This window comes from Hemibagrus wyckioides, linkage group LG22, assembly GCF_019097595.1.
Source record: "Hemibagrus wyckioides isolate EC202008001 linkage group LG22, SWU_Hwy_1.0, whole genome shotgun sequence".
NCBI lineage: Eukaryota > Metazoa > Chordata > Actinopteri > Siluriformes > Bagridae > Hemibagrus > Hemibagrus wyckioides.
The window spans coordinates 21,091,366-21,114,754 of NC_080731.1; the positions used below are offsets into that span (position 1 = coordinate 21,091,366).

A 23,389-nucleotide genomic window follows, 5' to 3' on the forward strand; every position below is an offset into this window, starting at 1 on the left:
GCTCTGAAGACACCTCACACTACAACATCTGTGACAAATGCTAAAAGTAATGGCACCCTGATCCTGGTCACATGATCAGACATACCTCAGCCTGTGTGTGTGTGTGTGTGTGTGTGTGTGTGTGTGTGTGTCTCACCCTCTCCCGATGTCTCTGAACACGGTACTGCTTCAGCTGCTCCTCCAGACGCCGTCGAGCCTCCAGGCGGATCTTCTCCTCATTCTCCATCTCCAGAGATGGCTCGCTCGCTACACACACACACACACACACACACACACACACACAGAAAGTCAGTTTCCCTCAGCAGTTAACCTGATTAATAAATCCTAAATCAGTCCTGCAGCTTACAGAGAGAGGAGGAGAGGAGGGATGGAGGAGAGGTGGGATGGAGGGATGATAGCAGGAGGAGTGGAGGGATGGAGAAGAGGGATGGAGGGATGAGAGCAGGAGGAGAGAAGGACAGGGGGAAAGGAGAGGAGGGATGGAAGGATGGAAAGGAGAAAGAGAGGAGGGATGGAAGGATGGAAAGGAGAAAGAGAGGAGGGATGAAGGGATGAAAGCAGGAAGAGAGGAGGAGGGATGGAGGAGAGGTGGGATGGAGGGATGATAGCAGGAGGAGTGGAGGGATGGAGAAGAGGGATGGAGGGATGAGAGCAGGAGGAGATCAGGAGGAGAGAAGGAGAGGAGGGATGAGAGCAGGAAGACGGGGAAAGGAGAGGAGGGATGGAAGGATGGAAAGGAGAAAGAGAGGAGGGATGGAAGGATGGAAAGGAGAAAGAGAGGAGGGATGGAAGGATGGAAAGGAGAAAGAGAGGAGGGATGAAGGGATGAAAGCAGGAAGAGAGGAGGAGAGCAGGAAGAGAGGAGGGATGAGAGCAGGAAGAGAGCAGGAGGAGAGGAGAGATGAGAGCAGGAAGAGAGCAGGAGAGGAGGGATGAGAGCAGGAAGAGAGGAGGAAGAGATGAGGAGAGGAGGGATGAGAGCAGGAAGAGAGGAGGAGAGGAGGAAGAGATGAGGAGAGGAGGGATGAGAGCAGGAAGAGAGGAGGAGAGGAGGGATGAGAGCAGGAAGAGAGCAGGAGAGGAGGGATGAGAGCAGGAAGAGAGGAGGAAGAGATGAGGAGAGGAGGGATGAGAGCAGGAAGAGGAGGAGAGGAGGAAGAGATGAGAGGAGGGATGAGAGCAGGAAGAGAGGAGGGATGAGAGCAGGAAGAGAGCAGGAGAGGAGGGATGAGAGCAGGAAGAGAGCAGGAGAGGAGGGATGAGAGCAGGAAGAGAGGAGGAGAGGAGGGATGAGAGCAGGAAGAGAGGAGGAGAGGAGGGATGAGAGCAGGAAGAGAGGAGGAAGAGATGAGGAGAGGAGGGATGAGAGCAGGAAGAGAGCAGGAAGAGAGGAGGAGAGGAGGAATGAACAGGGGGAAAGGAGAGGAGGGATGGAAGGATGGAAAGGAGAAAGAGAGGAGGGATGGAAGGATGGAAAGGAGAAAGAGAGGAGGGATGGAAGGATGGAAAGGAGAAAGAGAGGAGGGATGAAGGGATGAAAGCAGGAAGAGAGGAGGAGGGATGGAGGAGAGGTGGGATGGAGGGATGATAGCAGGAGGAGTGGAGGGATGGAGAAGAGGGATGGAGGGATGAGAGCAGGAGGAGATCAGGAGGAGAGAAGGAGAGGAGGGATGAGAGCAGGAAGACAGGGGGAAAGGAGAGGAGGGATGGAAGGATGGAAAGGAGAAAGAGAGGAGGGATGGAAGGATGGAAAGGAGAAAGAGAGGAGGGATGGAAGGATGGAAAGGAGAAAGAGAGGAGGGATGGAAGGATGGAAAGGAGAAAGAGAGGAGGGATGGAAGGATGGAAAGGAGAAAGAGAGGAGGGATGGAAGGATGGAAAGGAGAAAGAGGAGGGATGAAGGGATGAAAGCAGGAAGAGAGGAGGAGAGCAGGAAGAGAGGAGAGATGAGAGCAGGAAGAGAGCAGGAGTGCAGGAGGAGAGGAGGGAGGAGAGCAGGAAGAGAGGAGGAGAAGAGGAGGAAGAGAGGATGAGAGCAGGAGGAGAGGAGGGGTGAGAGCAGGAAGAGAGGAGGAGAGGAGGAGAAGAGGAGGGATAAGAGCAGGAAGAGAGGAGGAGAGGAGGAAGAGAGGAGGAGCGGAGGGATGAGAGCAGGAAGAGAGGAGGAGAGGAGGGATGAGAGCAGGAAGAGAGGAGGAGAGGAGGGATGAGAGCAGGAAGAGAGGAGGAGAGGAGGGATGAGAGCAGGAAGAGAGGAGGAAGAGATGAGGAGAGGAGGGATGAGAGCAGGAAGAGAGCAGGAAGAGAGGAGGAGAGGAGGGATGAGAGCAGGAAGAGAGGAGGAGAGGAGGAATGAACAGGGGGAAAGGAGAGGAGGGATGGAAGGATGGAAAGGAGAAAGAGAGGAGGGATGAAGGGATGAAAGCAGGAAGAGAGGAGGAGGGATGGAGGAGAGGTGGGATGGAGGGATGATAGCAGGAGGAGTGGAGGGATGGAGAAGAGGGATGGAGGGATGAGAGCAGGAGGAGATCAGGAGGAGAGAAGGAGAGGAGGGATGAGAGCAGGAAGACGGGGAAAGGAGAGGAGGGATGGAAGGATGGAAAGGAGAAAGAGAGGAGGGATGGAAGGATGGAAAGGAGAAAGAGAGGAGGGATGGAAGGATGGAAAGGAGAAAGAGAGGAGGGATGGAAGGATGGAAAGGAGAAAGAGAGGAGGGATGAAGGGATGAAAGCAGGAAGAGAGGAGGAGAGCAGGAAGAGAGGAGGGATGAGAGCAGGAGGAGAGGAGAGATGAGAGCAGGAAGAGAGCAGGAGTGCAGGAGGAGAGGAGGGAGGAGAGCAGGAAGAGAGGAGGAGAAGAGGAGGAAGAGAGGATGAGAGCAGGAGGAGAGGAGGGATGAGAGCAGGAGGAGAGGAGGAGAGCAGGAAGAGAGCAGGAGTGCAGGAGGAGAGGAGGGATAAGAGCAGGAAGAGAGGATGAGAGCAGGAGAAGAAGAGGGATGAGAGCAGGAAGAGAGGAGGAGAGGAGGAAGAGATGAGGAGAGGAGGGATGAGAGCAGGAAGAGAGGAGGAGAGGAGGAAGAGAGGAGGAGAGGAGGGATGAGAGCAGGAAGAGAGGAGGAGAGGAGGAAGAGATGAGGAGAGGAGGGATGAGAGCAGGAAGAGAGGAGGAGAGGATGGATGAGAGCAGGAAGAGAGGAGGAGAGGAGGGATGAGAGCAGGAAGAGAGCAGAAAGAGAGGAGGAGAGGAGGGATGAGAGCAGGAAGAGAGCAGGAAGAGAGGAGGGATGAGAGCAGGAAGAGAGGAGGAGAGGAGGAAGAGATGAGGAGAGGAGGGATGAGAGCAGGAAGAGAGCAGAAAGAGAGGAGGAGAGGAGGGATGAGAGCAGGAAGAGAGCAGGAAGAGAGGAGGGATGAGAGCAGGAAGAGAGGATGAGAGCAGGAGAGGAGGAGAGGAGGAAGAGAGGATGAGAGCAGGAGGAGAGGAGTGCAGCAGGAGAGGAGGGATGAGGAGAGGAAGAGAGTAGAGGAGGGATGAGAGCAGGAAGAGAAGAGGAGAGGAGGGATGAGAGCAGGAAGAGAGGAGGAGAGGAGGGATGAGAGCAGGAAGAGAGGAGGAGAGGAGGGATGAGAGCAGGAAGAGAGGAGGAGAGGAGGGATGAGAGCAGGAAGAGAGGAGGAGAGGAGGGATGAGAGCAGGAAGAGAGGAGGAGAGGAGGGATGAGAGCAGGAAGAGAGGAGGAGAGGAGGGATGAGAGCAGGAAGAGAGGAGGAGAGGAGGGATGAGAGGAAGAGAGGAGAGGAGGGATGAGAGCAGGAAGAGAGGAGATCAATATCATTAACTAGAACACCAATAACAGTGATAATCATCAATCATTATAATCATGTACAAGAACAGGAAATAGACAAGGATCTGAAAATAAAGAATCATGAGGAGGAGGAGAAGCTGGTGGAGTGTCTGTCTCTCTCTCTTCCTGTCTCTCTCAGTCTCTCCCTCTCTCTCCTTCTCTCAGTCTCAGTCTCTCTCAGTCTCTCCCTCTCTGTCTGTCTCTCTCTCACTCTGTCTGTCTCTCTCTCCCACTCTGTCTGTCTCTCTCTCACTCTCTGTCTGTCTCTCTCTCACTCTGTCTGTCTCTCTCTCACTCTCTGTCTGTCTCTCTCTCACTCTGTCTGTCTCTCTCTCACTCTGTCTGTCTCTCTCTCTGTCTGTCTCACCCTCACTCTCTGTCTGTCTCTCTCTTTCTCTGTGTCCCTCTGTCTCTCTCTCAGTCAGTGGTGTTTAGTGAAGCTGCAGGATTTAGACTGGTGTGTGTGTTAAAGAGAAAAATCTCCCCAAACCCATCATCATGCAGAAGAACACAGAAGCTCCTGGAGTGTGTTTCAGACCAGACCCAGTGTCTCACACACACCCCCACACACACCCACACCCCATGCAGAGGTGTGTGAGACGTGTGCTGATGGTCTTCTGCGTGTTATTTTTTTTCTCTGTGTGTGATGTTTTTGAACTTCTTACTTTTATGAAGAGAGTGAAATAATCTGCAGAAAGCCCCGCCCCCTGCCACGCCCACCCCTCAGCTTGTAATCTGAGAACCTGAGCTACACCTCCCACTGGACTGTGGAGAACATCACGCTAACACACAGAGTGACCATCAGCACACGCCTAACACCAGGAGACACACACACACAAGTCTAACACCAGGAGTAATTTCAGAATCAGCTCCATCATCCAGAAGCGCTGAGGGCCGTGAGCGTGTTAGGAAGTCAGAGCAGCCTGAGGGGTCACACTGGGGGGAGGGGGGTGTTAAACCGAGAGTGGGCGGGGTCAGGGGCAGTGGGACGTCGTGTGCTTACACAGTTCCGTCTCCTGCATTGGGATACTTAGTCTGAGCGACTGCAGTGCCGAGCCCTCAGGCTTCTCTACGCTGTCATGGAAACAAGCCACACCTGCACCAGGAAGCGACACGGGAGAGGAGCTGCTATTTCCTGTCTCTCCCTGAAGCTCTCCATTCTCCAGAGGCTCCATTCCGACGTGACCTGCGCAAGAAGCCGAGGACGTCAGAGGAGATACACAAACACACACACACTCATACACACACTGCATGAGAAACAGAGGATGTCAGACAAGACACACACACACACTCACACACACACACACTGCATGAGAAACAGAGGATGTCAGAAAAGACACACACACACACACACTGCACGAGAAACAGAGGATGTCAGAAAAGACACACACACACACACACGGCATGAGAAACAGAGGATGTCAGAAAAGACACACACACACACACACTGCACGAGAAACAGAGGATGTCAGACAAGACACTCACACACACTGCACGAGAAACAGAGGATGTCAGAAAAGACACACACACACTCACTGCACGAGAAACAGAGGATGTCAGACAAGACACACACACACTGCACGAGAAACAGAGGATGTCAGAAAAGACACACACACACACACTGCACGAGAAACAGAGGATGTCAGACAAGACACACACACACTGCACGAGAAACAGAGGATGTCAGAAAAGACACACACACACTCACACTGCACGAGAAACAGAGGATGTCAGACAAGACACACACACACACACACACTGCACGAGAAACAGAGGATGTCAGAAAAGACACACACACACACACACACACTGCACGAGAAACAGAGGATGTCAGACAAGACACACACACACACACTGCACGAGAAACAGAGGATGTCAGACAAGACACACACACACACACTGCACGAGAAACAGAGGATGTCAGAAAAGACACACACACACACACTGCACGAGAAACAGAGGATGTCAGACAAGACACACACACACACACACACTGCACGAGAAACAGAGGATGTCAGAAAAGACACACACACACACACACTGCACGAGAAACAGAGGATGTCAGACAAGACACACACACACACACACACACACTGCACGAGAAACAGAGGATGTCAGACAAGACACACACACACACTCACACACACTGCACGAGAAACAGAGGATGTCAGAAAAGACACACACACACACACTGCACGAGAAACAGAGGATGTCAGAAAAGACACACACACACTCACTGCACGAGAAACAGAGGATGTCAGAAAAGACACAAACACACACACACACTGCACGAGAAACAGAGGATGTCAGAAAAGACACACACACACTCACTGCACGAGAAACAGAGGATGTCAGAAAAGACACAAACACACACACACACTGCACGAGAAACAGAGGATGTCAGAAAAGACACACACACACTCACACTGCACGAGAAACAGAGGATGTCAGAAAAGACACACACACACACACTGCACGAGAAACAGAGGATGTCAGAAAAGACACACACACACACACTGCACGAGAAACAGAGGATGTCAGAAAAGACACACACACACACACTGCACGAGAAACAGAGGATGTCAGACAAGACACACACACACACTGCACGAGAAACAGAGGATGTCAGAAAAGACACACACACACACACACTGCACGAGAAACAGAGGATGTCAAACAAGACACACACACACACTGCACGAGAAACAGAGGATGTCAAACAAGACACACACACACACTGCACGAGAAACAGAGGATGTCAGAAAAGACACACACACACACTGCACGAGAAACAGAGGATGTCAGAAAAGACACACACACACACACACTGCACGAGAAACAGAGGATGTCAGAAAAGACACACACACACACACACTGCACGAGAAACAGAGGATGTCAGACAAGACACACACACACACTGCACGAGAAACAGAGGATGTCAGAAAAGACACACACACACACACACACTGCACGAGAAACAGAGGATGTCAGACAAGACACACACACACTCACTGCACGAGAAACAGAGGATGTCAGACAAGACACACACACACACACACACTGCACGAGAAACAGAGGATGTCAGAAAAGACACACACACACACACACACACTGCACGAGAAACAGAGGATGTCAGAAAAGACACACACACACACACTGCACGAGAAACAGAGGATGTCAGAAAAGACACACACACACACACTGCACGAGAAACAGAGGATGTCAGACAAGACACACACACACACACACACACTGCACGAGAAACAGAGGATGTCAGACAAGACACACACACACACACACACACACTGCACGAGAAACAGAGGATGTCAGACAAGACACACACACACACTGCACGAGAAACAGAGGATGTCAGACAAGACACACACACACTCACACACACTGCACGAGAAACAGAGGATGTCAGACAAGACACACACACACACACACACTGCACGAGAAACAGAGGATGTCAGAAAAGACACACACACTCACACACACACTGCACGAGAAACAGAGGATGTCAGAAAAGACACACACACTCACACACTGCACGAGAAACAGAGGATGTCAGAAAAGACACACACACACACACACACACACTCACGTGCTCATACACACACATTCACACAATCTCATACACAGTCAAACAAACACACTCATATACACACTTAAACACACACACTCATACTAGCTTACACACTCACTCTATATGTATGTGTATGACAGAGAGATATAGAGAGTGTGTGTGTGTGTGTGTGTGTGTAAGCTGTAGTAGAGTGCAGTATAAAGTGAAAGAGGTGAGAGCAGTTGAGCAGGTTGAACAGGTGAGGTCACACACTGAGGATCTGATTTATACACCTGACAGAACTGCACACACACACTCAACACTCACTCACTATTCACACACACACTCAACACTCACTCACTATTCACACTCTCAACACTCACTCACTATTCACACACACACTCAACACTCACTCACTATTCACACTCTCAACACTCACTCACTATTCACACACACTCAACACTCACTCACTATTCACACACACACTCAACACTCACTCACTATTCACACACACTCAACACTCACTCACTATTCACACACACACTCAACACTCACTCACTATTCACACACACACTCAACACGCACTCACTATTCACACACACTCAACACTCACTCACTATTCACACTCTCAACACTCACTCACTATTCACACACACTCAACACTCACTCACTATTCACACACACTCAACACTCACTCACTATTCACACACACTCAACACTCACTCACTATTCACACACACTCAACACTCACTCACTATTCACACTCTCAACACTCACTCACTATTCACACACACTCAACACTCACTCACTATTCACACTCTCAACACTCACTCACTATTCACACTCTCAACACTCACTCACTATTCACACACACACTCAACACGCACTCACTATTCACACACACTCAACACGCACTCACTATTCACACACACTCAACACGCACTCACTATTCACACACACTCAACACTCACTCACTATTCACACACACTCAACACGCACTCACTATTCACACACACTCAACACGCACTCACTATTCACACACTCAACACGCACTCACTATTCACACACACACTCAACTCGCACTCACTATTCACACACACTCAACACGCACTCACTATTCACACACTCAACACTCACTCACTATTCACACACTCAACACTCACTCACTATTCACACACACTCAACACTCACTCACTATTCACACACACTCAACACTCACTCACTATTCACACACACTCAACACTCACTCACTATTCACACACACTCAACACTCACTCACTATTCACACTCTCAACACTCACTCACTATTCACACACACTCACTCACTATTCACACACACTCAACACTCACTCACTATTCACACACTCAACACTCACTCACTATTCACACACTCAACACGCACTCACTATTCACACACTCAACACGCACTCACTATTCACACACACTCAACACGCACTCACTATTCACACACACTCAACACGCACTCACTATTCACACACACTCAACACTCACTCACTATTCACACACACTCAACACTCACTCACTATTCACACACACTCAACACTCACTCACTATTCACACACACTCAACACTCACTCACTATTCACACACACTCAACACTCACTCACTATTCACACACACTCAACACTCACTCACTATTCACACACACACTCAACACGCACTCACTATTCACACACACACTCAACACGCACTCACTATTCACACACACTCAACACTCACTCACTATTCACACACACACACTCAACACGCACTCACTATTCACACACACACTCAACACTCACTCACTATTCACACACACTCAACACTCACTCACTATTCACACACACACTCAACACGCACTCACTATTCACACACACACTCAACACGCACTCACTATTCACACACACTCAACACTCATTCACTATTCACACACACACTCAACACTCACTCACTATTCACACACACTCAACACTCACTCACTATTCACACACACACTCAACACTCACTCACTATTCACACACACACTCAACACGCACTCACTATTCACACACACTCAACACTCACTCACTATTCACACTCTCAACACTCACTCACTATTCACACACACTCAACACTCACTCACTATTCACACACACTCAACACTCACTCACTATTCACACACACTCAACACTCACTCACTATTCACACACACTCAACACTCACTCACTATTCACACACACTCAACACTCACTCACTATTCACACTCTCAACACTCACTCACTATTCACACACACTCAACACTCACTCACTATTCACACTCTCAACACTCACTCACTATTCACACTCTCAACACTCACTCACTATTCACACACACACTCAACACGCACTCACTATTCACACACACTCAACACGCACTCACTATTCACACACACTCAACACTCACTCACTATTCACACACACACTCAACACGCACTCACTATTCACACACACACTCAACACGCACTCACTATTCACACACTCAACACGCACTCACTATTCACACACACACTCAACACGCACTCACTATTCACACACACTCAACACGCACTCACTATTCACACACTCAACACTCACTCACTATTCACACACTCAACACTCACTCACTATTCACACACACTCAACACTCACTCACTATTCACACACACTCAACACTCACTCACTATTCACACACACTCAACACTCACTCACTATTCACACACACTCAACACTCACTCACTATTCACACACTCAACACGCACTCACTATTCACACACTCAACACGCACTCACTATTCACACACACTCAACACGCACTCACTATTCACACACACTCAACACGCACTCACTATTCACACACACTCAACACTCACTCACTATTCACACACACTCAACACTCACTCACTATTCACACACACTCAACACTCACTCACTATTCACACACACTCAACACTCACTCACTATTCACACACACTCAACACTCACTCACTATTCACACACACTCAACACTCACTCACTATTCACACACACTCAACACTCACTCACTATTCACACACACTCAACACTCACTCACTATTCACACACACACTCAACACGCACTCACTATTCACACACACACTCAACACGCACTCACTATTCACACACACTCAACACTCACTCACTATTCACACACACACACTCAACACGCACTCACTATTCACACACACACTCAACACTCACTCACTATTCACACACACTCAACACTCACTCACTATTCACACACACACTCAACACGCACTCACTATTCACACACACACTCAACACGCACTCACTATTCACACACACTCAACACTCACTCACTATTCACACACACACTCAACACGCACTCACTATTCACACACACTCAACACTCACTCACTATTCACACTCTCAACACTCACTCACTATTCACACACACTCAACACTCACTCACTATTCACACACACTCAACACTCACTCACTATTCACACACACACAACACGCACTCACTATTCACACACACACTCAACACGCACTCACTATTCACACACACTCAACACTCACTCACTATTCACACACACACTCAACACGCACTCACTATTCACACTCTCAACACTCACTCACTATTCACACACACTCAACACTCACTCACTATTCACACACACTCAACACTCACTCACTATTCACACACACACTCAACACGCACTCACTATTCACACACACACTCAACACGCACTCACTATTCACACACACACTCAACACGCACTCACTATTCACACACACTCAACACGCACTCACTATTCACACACTCAACACTCACTCACTATTCACACACACTCACTCACTATTCACACACACTCAACACTCACTCACTATTCACACACTCAACACTCACTATTCACACACTCAACACGCACTCACTATTCACACACTCAACACGCACTCACTATTCACACACACTCAACACGCACTCACTATTCACACACACTCAACACGCACTCACTATTCACACACTCAACACTCACTCACTATTCACACACACTCAACACTCACTCACTATTCACACACACTCAACACTCACTCACTATTCACACTCTCAACACTCACTCACTATTCACACACACTCAACACTCACTCACTATTCACACACACTCAACACTCACTCACTATTCACACACACTCAACACTCACTCACTATTCACACACTCAACACTCACTCACTATTCACACACTCAACACTCACTCACTATTCACACACTCAACACTCACTCACTATTCACACACTCAACACTCACTCACTATTCACACTCTCAACACTCACTCACTATTCACACTCTCAACACTCACTCACTATTCACACACACTCAACACTCACTCACTATTCACACACACTCAACACTCACTCACTATTCACACACACTCAACACTCACTCACTATTCACACACACTCAACACTCACTCACTATTCACACTCTCAACACTCACTCACTATTCACACACACTCAACACTCACTCACTATTCACACTCTCAACACTCACTCACTATTCACACACTCAACACGCACTCACTATTCACACACACTCAACACGCACTCACTATTCACACACACACTCAACACGCACTCACTATTCACACACACTCTCAACACTCACTCACTATTCACACACACACTCAACACTCACTCACTATTCACACACTCAACACTCACTCACTATTCACACACACACTCAACACGCACTCACTATTCACACACACTCTCAACACTTATTCACACACACTCAACACTCACTCACTATTCACACACACTCAACACTCACTCACTATTCACACACACACTCAACACACACTCACTATTCACACACACTCAACACACACTCAACACACACTCACTCAACACGCACTCACTATTCACACACACTCAACACTCACTCACTATTCACACACACACTCAACACGCACTCACTATTCACACACACTCAACACTCACTCACTATTCACACACACACTCAACACGCACTCACTATTCACACACACTCTCAACACTTATTCACACACACTCAACACTCACTCACTATTCACACACACTCAACACTCACTCACTATTCACACACACACACTCAACACTCACTCACTATTCACACACACACACTCAACACTCACTCACTATTCACACACACTCAACACTCACTCACTATTCACACACACACTCAACACTCACTCACTATTCACACACACTCAACACTCACTCACTATTCACACACACTCAACACTCACTCACTATTCACACACACTCAACACTCACTCACTATTCACACACACACTCAACACTCACTCACTATTCACACACACACTCAACACTCACTCACTATTCACACACACACACTCAACACTCACTCACTATTCACACACACACACTCAACACTCACTCACTATTCACACACACACTCAACACTCACTCACTATTCACACACACTCTCAACACTCATTCACTATTCACACACACTCTCAACACTCACTCACTATTCACACACACTCAACACTCACTCACTATTCACACACACACTCAACACTCACTCACTATTCACACACACACTCAACACTCACTCACTATTCACACACACACTCAACACTCACTCACTATTCAAACACACTCAACACTCACTCACTATTCACACACACACACTCAACACTCACTCACTATTCACACACACACACTCAACACTCACTCACTATTCACACACACACTCAACACTCACTCACTATTCACACACACTCTCAACACTCATTCACTATTCACACACACTCAACACTCACTCACTATTCACACACTCAACACTCACTCACTATTCACACACACACTCAACACTCATTCACTATTCACACACACACTCAACACTCACTCACTATTCACACACACACACTCAACACTCACTCACTATTCACACACACACACTCAACACTCACTCACTATTCACACACACTCAACACTCACTCACTATTCACACACTCAACACTCACTCACTATTCACACACACACTCAACACTCATTCACTATTCACACACACACTCAACACTCACTCACTATTCACACACACACACTCAACACTCACTCACTATTCACACACACACACTCAACACTCACTCACTATTCACACACACTCTCAACACTCATTCACTATTCACACACACTCAACACTCATTCACTATTCACACACACTCAACACTCACTCACTATTCACACACTCAACACTCACTCACTATTCACACACACACTCAACACTCATTCACTATTCACACACACTCTCAACACTCATTCACTATTCACACACACTCTCAACACTCACTCACTATTCACACACACTCTCAACACTCACTCACTATTCACACACACACACTCAACACTCACTCACTATTCACACACTCAACACTCACTCACTATTCACACACACACTCAACACTCACTCACTATTCACACACACACTCAACACTCACTCACTATTCACACACACACTCAACACTCACTCACTATTCACACACACACACTCAACACTCACTCACTATTCACACACACTCAACACTCACTCACTATTCACACACACACTCAACACTCACTCACTATTCACACACACTCAACACTCACTCACTATTCACACACACACACTCAACACTCACTCACTATTCACACACACACTCAACACTCACTCACTATTCACACACACACTCAACACTCACTCACTATTCACACACACACTCAACACTCACTCACTATTCACACACACACACTCAACACTCACTCACTATTCACACACACACACTCAACACTCACTCACTATTCACACACACACTCAACACTCACTCACTATTCACACACACACTCAACACTCACTCACTATTCACACACACACTCAACACTCACTCACTATTCACACACACACTCAACACTCACTCACTATTCACACACACACTCAACACTCACTCACTATTCACACACACACACTCAACACTCACTCACTATTCACACACACTCAACACTCACTCACTATTCACACACACACTCAACACTCACTCACTATTCACACACACACTCAACACTCACTCACTATTCACACACACACACTCAACACTCACTCACTATTCACACACTCAACACTCACTCACTATTCACACACACACTCAACACTCATTCACTATTCACACACACACTCACTCACTCACTATTCACACACACACTCAACACAGACTCACTATTCACACTCACTTACACACACACACACACAAAACACTCACACAATCAACACACACGCTTGCTCGCTCACACACTGCCTCCCTCACACACACACACACACACAGTACTGACCGTTGGGGATGTTCTCCTCAGTGTGAGGTTCTCCTCCAGATTTCAGTGTGCTGGTCTCTCCTCCTGCCCCTGTACTGGTGCTGACCTCTGCTGCTGCTGTGTGTGTGTTCCCGTTCTCCATCTTCATACAGCTCTGCTCCGACATCCATCAACAGGAACACACGTCTCCACTGTCTCACTCTCTCTTCCTGTCTCACTGCATGTCTGAAGGAAATACCACACACACTACAGTGTAAATAAACACTACATCACTCTTTACCCCCACACTGTCAATCATACACTTATTATTACACACACCCCGGCACGAGCGCACCCGTTATAAGCGCTTTATAACACCTGTACAGCGGCAGTATTCCGCTGTGAGGACTGGCGCGCGCATCGTGATGAACACTTATCAGGAATAATTCCGCGTTGTTCAGAGTAAAACCCGGGGCTTTAACCAGCGGCGGAGTCTCAAACACACCCCTGCTCCGGTTTTAGGCTCACTACACACTCCATACACAGCTCTACAGCCCCTGGACACTGCCTAGTGCACTAGAAGCGCATTAAGGACACAGCCCCGCCTTAACCAGGGGCTAGCCTGTTAGCACGTTAGCCTGTTAGCCATCCCGCGGTGACAGGAACACGCTCCACTCTCCTCTCCGTATGACACCCGGACCCCCTCCGTGCGTCCTCGGTTACACTCATAATCTGTTATTAACGCTCAGAAGAAGCGAATAAACCAGTCTCTATGAACGCTTCAAAGGAAAAGAGGTTTTTAATACCGAAGCGTTCCGACGCTCTCCTCCCTGCTCCAGCTACGTGGCTGTTTGGGTTCCGTCACGGATCGTCTTCCGGCTGGAAACTATACACACAAATACAAACACAAAGGTTCCTAGGTGAACACGGACGGACTTCGCACGAGCACTGCAGAGCTCACAGCCCACAGCTTCCGGTTAGATTAAAACGTTTCAGTATTTTATGCGCAGTTACCAATAAAGCAATCATTCTGATCCACAATACACTTATAGACTTTAATGATTTATTTTCCTAAATCAAATTGTGTCGGATTTCCCTCAGATTTAAACGAACAAACTGAGGCGCGTGCTCCCTGAGGCGCTAATAAAACGCAGGTTTATATGTACTGTAATAACAATGTTATAACACTGAAGAGTCACGTGTCTTCACAGAGAACATTATGATGATTTTTCCTTCATTTTAAAAATAAAACGAGTTATTTCACTCATTTATTGTGTAAACTTCAGGTTAATGAACAGGAAAGCGGTTTCTAGCTGCACGTTAGCATGGCTAGCTTCAAAGCTTCAGCTAGTCACGTGCTAGCACCGATTACGAATATAAACTTTTCGAGCTCACAAAATGTCTAAAAACTTCTGAAAGCCCATGTTGAACCTCTCACACACCTTTACTAACCTCACTTCATTCTAAAGTACACCATTTTACTGTGAAACAAACAAACACCGATAGCCATGCTCACGAGAGCGGTAGATTTTAGGGTAATAATAATGATGAGGAAAAAAGTAAATAAGTGTATATTTCAGGAAATGATTAGGAAACGTTCAGGTCATCCAGTGTGTAGCTAAAGCTGACTGAAATGACCTAGAAACAAAGATTTATCTTAGATACCTAGCATCCAGCTGTGGAACACTAGCTAAGACCGTGTCCATGGCAACCAGAGGACGGAAAACGTCCCAAAATCAGAGCTTTTATCTGTAAAAAAAAAAAATCTTTTAAAACCAGACCAAAGAACAAGCTGAGAGAGAAACACCGTGGGTTTATTATTTTTAAGAAGAGTAGTCGGCTCGTTTTGTCAAGAATGACCCTGAAGTGATGTTTGAGTCATTTGGTCATTAAACACTTGTAACTGAGAGACTCAACACACACACACGCAGTGGAGTATACTTTAATTCCTCTTTATTTCCTCCTTTCATTCGTATATAATCAGACAGAGCAGCGCCAGGCCTCGGGGTTCTTCACCGATATTCCCGGATCCTCCACAGCAGGCAGAACCCTCGTCTCCAGGGTTCTCCCTCTCTCTCTTCGAGAACCCCAGCATTCTGTCGGAGCAAACTCACTTCCTGCTCACTCGCTCTGCAGGCGAGGACAGAAAAGAAACAAAAAACACCAGCTGTGACGAGGGACAGGGCCCAGAGCCCCGCCCCCGGTCAGGGCCGTCAGATGATCCGTACACAAGCAGACAAGTGCGCGAGAGTATGTGTGTGTGTGTGTGTGTGTGTGTGTGAGAGGAATGGATTAAGAATGATGTTGAGGTCTCTGATGGACAAATAATAAAACAAAACCCAAAATAAAGAGACTAAGTGTCCGAATGTTGTGTTCAGAGTCTGTTGTAGAAAAGAGAAGAAGTGCTGCGAGGGGGGGGGGGTGCTTGGGGGTGGAGAAGAAGAAGAAAAACCACCACACTCATTTCTCCTCGCCTTCGCTCTTCTTCTTCCCTTCCTCCTCAGTCTTCTCCTTCTCCTCCGTCTTCTCCTTCTCTTCCTTTGTCTTCTCGTCCTTGATTGACAGCTCCTCCAGTTTTTCCGCCACATTGTTGGCTTTGTTTTTGCCTTCTGATAGAAACACACACACACACACACACACATTAAATTAGGGTGCGAATGTAAAGTCTTGCTGTGGTGTGAGGAATCACACACACGGGTGTGCTGTTAAAGGAAAATCAACCACCACAGAATCCTTCCACTTATTATTTTCCTCTACACAGCTCCACCCATGTGATGATCTCAGTGCTAACAGGTGTAGCAGAACACTCTGTAACTCTGCCTATAGGGGGCAGGGTCAGTATAAAGCTCTTCTGCAGCATCTCTGTAGCAGACTGAAAAAGTTCAGAGCCTGAGGAGGCGACCCCGAACAGAGTGAGTCTGCGTGTGTGTGTGTGTGTGCGCGCGCGTGCACGCATGTGTGTGTTACCTTCAAGTGATTTTCGGACTTCCTCTTTGCATTCATCAAACTTCACCTTGAACTTCTGTGCATCTGTAATAAGAACAGGTAAGATGAGACTTCTGAGGGTCTGTCTCACAGCAGAACAGGACATGGCTTTACACCAGAACTGTTCACAGCTTCAGGTGTGTGTGTTCATTAATGACCTCATCAACCACACGTTTATTCATCACCAAATAACTGATATCTGCTCCATCACTAACATGGGAGAGGGCGGAGCTACAGACTCCACTGGAGCAGTCACCAGACAGCCACACACACACAGTACATGGTGTGCATACAGTGTGTGTGTGTGTGTGTACTCACTCTCTGCGTTGAGGAAGCGGATGGCCAGCAGCTCTGGTTTTGGTTCTTCATCTGCAAAGTCAGCGTGTGTGTTCCACACCCAGGCCCTGTCACTGCCTGCGTTCGGCTTCAGCTCCATCAGCGGCATGACTGCACGCGCGCGCACACACACACACACACACACACACAGACACACGAGTAACAGGTACACTTTACTTAAAGAACAGTGTGGGAATGAGATGAGCCCTGCCCCCCAGTACAAGCTGACCATGATACTATGGGACTACAGTCCAACACTGAGAATCTGGACACTGAACACACTGTGGTTTAATGTACAGTCCAGCAGAGAGGATGTGGACAGTGGACACACTCACTGTGGTGATTAGCACAGATCTTCAGCGTGCGGTCTCTCCTCATCAGCAGGCGGATAGTGCCCTTCTCTTTGTGGCGCAGCAGCTTAACGTCCCCCGTACCACGCTCCTTCCACTCCGGCGGGTCATTCTCACTCGCAAAGCGGTACAGCTTCGCCCTCCTACACACACACACACACACACACACACACACACACACACACACACACACCGAGGTCAGTGTGTACAGTGTAACCTCACAGTGTTGTCCATTTCCTCACAGTAATGATCTTTACCTCAATCTACAGAGAACCAGAACACTTCAACTTACACACCTCACACACACCCCTCTCTCTTTCACACCTCACTCCCCCTCACACACACCCCTCTCTCTTTCACACCTCACTCCCCCCAACACACACACCCACCCCTCTCTCTTTCACACCTCACTCCCCCTCACACACACCCCTCTCTCTTTCACACCTCACTCCCCCCAACACACACACACACCCACCCCTCTCTCTTTCACACCTCACTCCCCCTCACACACACCCCTCTCTCTTTCACACCTCACTCCCCCCAACACACACACACCCCTCTCTCTTTCACACCTCACTCCCCCTCACACACACCTCTCTCTTTCACACCTCACTCCCCCTCACACACACCCCTCTCTCTTTCACACCTCACTCCCCCCAACACACACACACACCCCTCTCTCTTTCACACCTCACTCCCCCTCACACACACACACCCACCCCTCTCTCTTTCACACCTCACTCCCCCTCACACACACACACCCACCCCTCTCTCTTTCACACCTCACTCCCCCTCACACACACCTCTCTCTTTCACACCTGACACCCCCTCACACACACCCCTCTCTCTTTCACACCCCACTCCCCCAACACACACACCCAGCCCACGCTCTTTCACACCTCACTCCCCCCAACACACACACCCACCCCTCTCTCTTACACACCTCACTCCCCCCCCACACCCACACAGACCCCCCTCTCTTTCTCGCCTCACTCCCCCAACACACACACCCACCCCTCTCTCTTTCACACCTCACTCCCCCTCACACACACCCCTCTCTTTCTCACCTCACCCCCCCTCACACACACCCCTCTCTCTTTCACACCTCACTCCCCCAACACACACACCCACCCCTCTCTCTTTCACACCTCACCCCACCTCACACACACACACCCACCCCTCACTCCCCCTCCCACACACACACCCACCCCTCTCTCTTTCACACCTCACTCCCCCTCACACACACACACCCACCCCTCTCTCTTTCACACCTCACTCCCCCTCACACACACACCCCTGTACAGTCCAGCAGCTGGAAGGAACCAGTCTGCTTTACCCACAATGCCCCAGCAGCACTCACATTTTGAAGAGCTCCTCCTCGTCCTCCTCCAGAGTTTTGACCTCACGCTCGGGCAGAGACACGATGGGCTCGAAGTGAGGGTCATGGTTCGAGTCGTCAGCGTTATCTGTGGAGGTCTCGTGCTCGTCCTGTGTGTCCTTCAGGAAGAGGAGAACACACAACAGGGTTTTAATGTCTTAACAATACACACACACGGTTTTAATCTGTCAGCAATGCACACACTGCTTTATTGTGTACATGCTCACAGACACACACTCGTCGCTCACAGACACACACTCGTCGCTCACAGACACACACTCGTCGCTCACAGACACACACTCGTCGCTCACAGACACACACTCCAGCTCTGTGTATAAGAACACTGATCAGAGCTGCAGGATAAAGGACTCTGGGATTTGGCGTGTGTGTTTTGTGTGATCACAGAGCTGTGAACCGTGAACACACACCTGGACATAGAGAGACCTGGATTTAACTGGGCCTCAGTGCGGCAGAGCTTTATTTCATCACCCTGAAACAATCTGACCTTTTACTCTGACCTCCAGATCTGTTCAGAGAGAAACACTTCATCATGGGCCACCACCACCATGGACCATCATCACCATCATAATGATGATCATCATCACCACCATCATGGACCACTATCATGGACAATCACCAGCAAGGTCCATCATCATCGTGAAGCTCCATCATAATCATGGACCATTATCCTCCTCTCATCAACCACCAAATTATTTTATAGTGTAAGCTCCGCCCACTTGTCACCCCCATTCAATCACAGATCAGAGAAACCCTTTGTGTCCTTAAGGTCCGTGTCTCATGACATGGACCTGATGACGTCACAGCGTCCAGCCCCATTAGCATACATTTGATCACTGAGTAAAAAAGATCCGATATATAAAGACCGATAATAATAAAGAGCTCCACTTTACACTGAACCCCTCTCTCTCTCTCTGTAACAGAGCAGAACTCTCTCCGTGTTTATCTGTCACAAATACAATAAAATAAAATCCCTCAGTCACGGTGAAGAGAGGGGCTCGAGCCCATGTGCGCGCGCCAGGCTTCACTGCCTCACGACATCCGGCCTAGCATGCTAACCAGGCTAATCAAATCTCGCCACAGATCATTACTCCTAACACACACTTCATTAATCACCCTTAAACCACACACACACACACACACACACACACACACACACTTAACGCATGAACTGACCTTTCTGTTTCAAAAAAGAAAAATGCAGGCAGGTTTTATTTACAGGGGATTTTTTTTGTTTGCTAGCAGATTAGCCGATTAGCTAGCGATGTTAGCCTAGTTTTTAACTATTAATAACATTTAAACATTAAAACACTAACTCACGCACGCATTCAGACAGTGTGTGTGTAGCTTATTAGCATGCACTAGCAGAGAACTCTCCGGAACTAGCATTTAACACTGCATTCATGCTAGCTTAGCACGCGCGCACACACACTCGCGAGCGCCACACCGACAATAAAACGCTGTGGAAACAAGTGTTTTATATTCACATTTTTTTGTAACACGCATCTTTTAATGTATTTCCCCTCAGTAGACTGAAGGCAGCTAGCAGTGCTAACGCTAGCTAACACTGGAGGAATCGGCGCGTTTTAATACGTCACCGCTTCACGTTTGATGATCGGGGCTAATTCTCTCCTTTTCTCCCCCCTCACCCACACACCGTGAACACCGGAGCCGATCCCGGGAGCGGTGTTTAATACACTTTTTAAACTCTAAACACGCTAACAGAGAGAAAGGCGCGCGCGCGCGCGAGCTCACCCGCACGCACACACACACCGAGAGCCGGCTTTTTTAAATTCCCGCACGATCCGCCGGCGGAACGAACCCGGGACACGAAACATCACACGTTCTATCAAAATAATCCGGAATAAACTGGAAATGATGCGGCGGAGAGAGCGCGCGCAGGCGGTCCCAGCGCGAGGACAGGTCTCTCACCTTGGGGTCGGCCATGGTTCCTGCGGATGGCTCGGGATTGTTTCAGGAGTTGGGGATTTTTTAGGGGGTTGATTTTCGGCGCTTTTTCTTTTTCACACACTTTCTTCCGGTTAGAGAACAAGCTCACCCCTCCCACTGCTTTCCCGCTTCGCGCGCAACTAACCGGGGCACCGGGTCGGTGACGTCATCTCCTTTCTAGCGCTGGGAGTCGATTCCCAGCGCTAGAACTCTCGGATTCTTCGAAACCGAGAGTCGGTTCAGTTGATGTGATTCCGCTTTAGACGGTGTGGTGTGATGAAGAGGGTTATTTTCCTCTAACTGCACGACCCCAGGTGTTTTATTCCACAACACATTACCAATAATTCCGACCTTTATTTTTTAAAGACTCACACTTTTTATCCGTTTATGGTTAATGTTCTATTAACCGAGTGCGTTAACCAGCTGCTCTGCTGTCAGAGCTACAGCTGTAGAAAACTCCAACACCTTCTGACCACAGTCCAGGATCGGTGTAAAAGACTCAATAAAAATCGCACGGTATTCATTTAAAATAAATATATATATATATATATATTTCTTTCTTTCAGACAGTTGTTTTGTGGAATCGACTCTCGGAATCGGTTCATTTGGTCACAAACACTTCAAATATTCAAAGGAGTCGACTCCGAGGTTTCTGGAATCGAACAGCTTTATATATCGGAATGCCTGACGTCACTTCCTTTCCCCGGCGTGCTCTTTACGTTTTTTATTTCTATTTCTTTTTTTTCTTTTGTCTCTTTGTAAAAAAGAAGAATTTTTTATAAAACACAACGTAGAAATAAATAATCAGTAATCATTTGTAGATTCAGATTTACATTCTCACCTTCACACTTTGGCTAAATTCATTATGGATAAACGCGCGCGCGCGCACACACACACGCCACAGAGGCTGGACGTGAATGACTGTGTAGGAATAACTTGCTGATGCACAAGTGGATAGTTAAATTCAGATGTGTGTGTGAGAGAGAGTGTGTGATGGATTAACAGATGTATTAATAATAGAAGGATGGAGGGATGAATTATTGATTAGAGTAAATGTAGTGACTCATACACTGTGGGTGAGAGAGTGATGATTATCTCCTCCAACACCACACACTTACTACACCTCCACCCTCAGAGATACACCACAGGAAGACACCTGGATTCATCTGATCCTTTTATCCATCCATCTATCCATCCATCCATCCATCCATCCATCCATCCATGCATCCACCCCAGTAGCTTTAGTTTTCTTCCGTAACCCCAGTGTGGTTAGTTTGTGTATTATGGTTGTCCTGTATAACTCAGATCTCAGTGTGTTGGTCAGTCAGTGGAGTGTGTGTAGGTGAGGAGTGACAGATAAGAGAGATGAAGAAGAACATGTGCAGTAATATCATGAGGGTTACAGATGATCATGTTTATTTCCATTGGTGTGCCTCTGCCGGGAGCCTGGAGGTGGGTGTGGGAGATGCTTCTCATTTCAGCTGGTCATTATAATCAGTAAAACACACACACACACACACACACACACACACACCACAGAGCTGATTTTACCCACAAGCCACAAACTTTTATTTTTATCTTTAAAATATACATATACATCATCTCATTTAAATACCCCTCCCCCTCCATCTCCCCCCCCTCGATCTCCCCCCCC

General features: G+C 47.9%; 2 protein-coding genes and 1 non-coding gene across 7 annotated transcripts in view; all 3 read right to left on the reverse strand.

Moving 5' to 3' along the window:
* The window catches only part of golga3 (golgin A3), a 31,546-nt gene extending 15,923 nt beyond the window's left edge, over window positions 1-15,623 (reverse strand). For 2 of the 5 annotated variants that reach the window (XM_058374664.1, XM_058374662.1), the window contains exons 1-4: window positions 15,525-15,623; window positions 14,761-14,964; window positions 4,851-5,033; window positions 137-246 (exon numbers count right to left, since the gene is read on the reverse strand). In XM_058374664.1, the coding sequence (XP_058230647.1) occupies window positions 137-246; window positions 4,851-5,033; window positions 14,761-14,905 (438 nt within the window). In that variant the 5' untranslated portion in view covers window positions 14,906-14,964; window positions 15,525-15,623. Of the gene's footprint in view, window positions 1-136; window positions 247-4,850; window positions 5,034-14,760; window positions 14,965-15,057; window positions 15,429-15,524 lie in introns of those variants that run through there. The other 3 variants (XM_058374665.1, XM_058374663.1, XM_058374666.1) reach the window with 3 other exon arrangements.
* A 1,031-nt stretch (window positions 15,624-16,654) lies between these two features.
* Window positions 16,655-21,900, reverse strand: ranbp1 (RAN binding protein 1). The gene is made up of 6 exons (XM_058374686.1): window positions 21,718-21,900; window positions 19,750-19,886; window positions 18,375-18,532; window positions 18,022-18,150; window positions 17,686-17,748; window positions 16,655-17,327 (listed from the first exon to the last, which is right to left on the reverse strand). The coding sequence occupies exons 1-6, from the start codon at window positions 21,730-21,732 to the stop codon at window positions 17,179-17,181; spliced, it is 651 nt and encodes a 216-aa protein (XP_058230669.1). The 5' UTR covers window positions 21,733-21,900; the 3' UTR covers window positions 16,655-17,178.
* LOC131343845 (small nucleolar RNA SNORA77) lies at window positions 17,508-17,640 on the reverse strand. Its single transcript, XR_009203210.1, has one exon. It is a non-coding gene; the product is annotated as a small nucleolar RNA SNORA77 (small nucleolar RNA).
* Window positions 21,901-23,389: the final 1,489 nt, after the last annotated feature.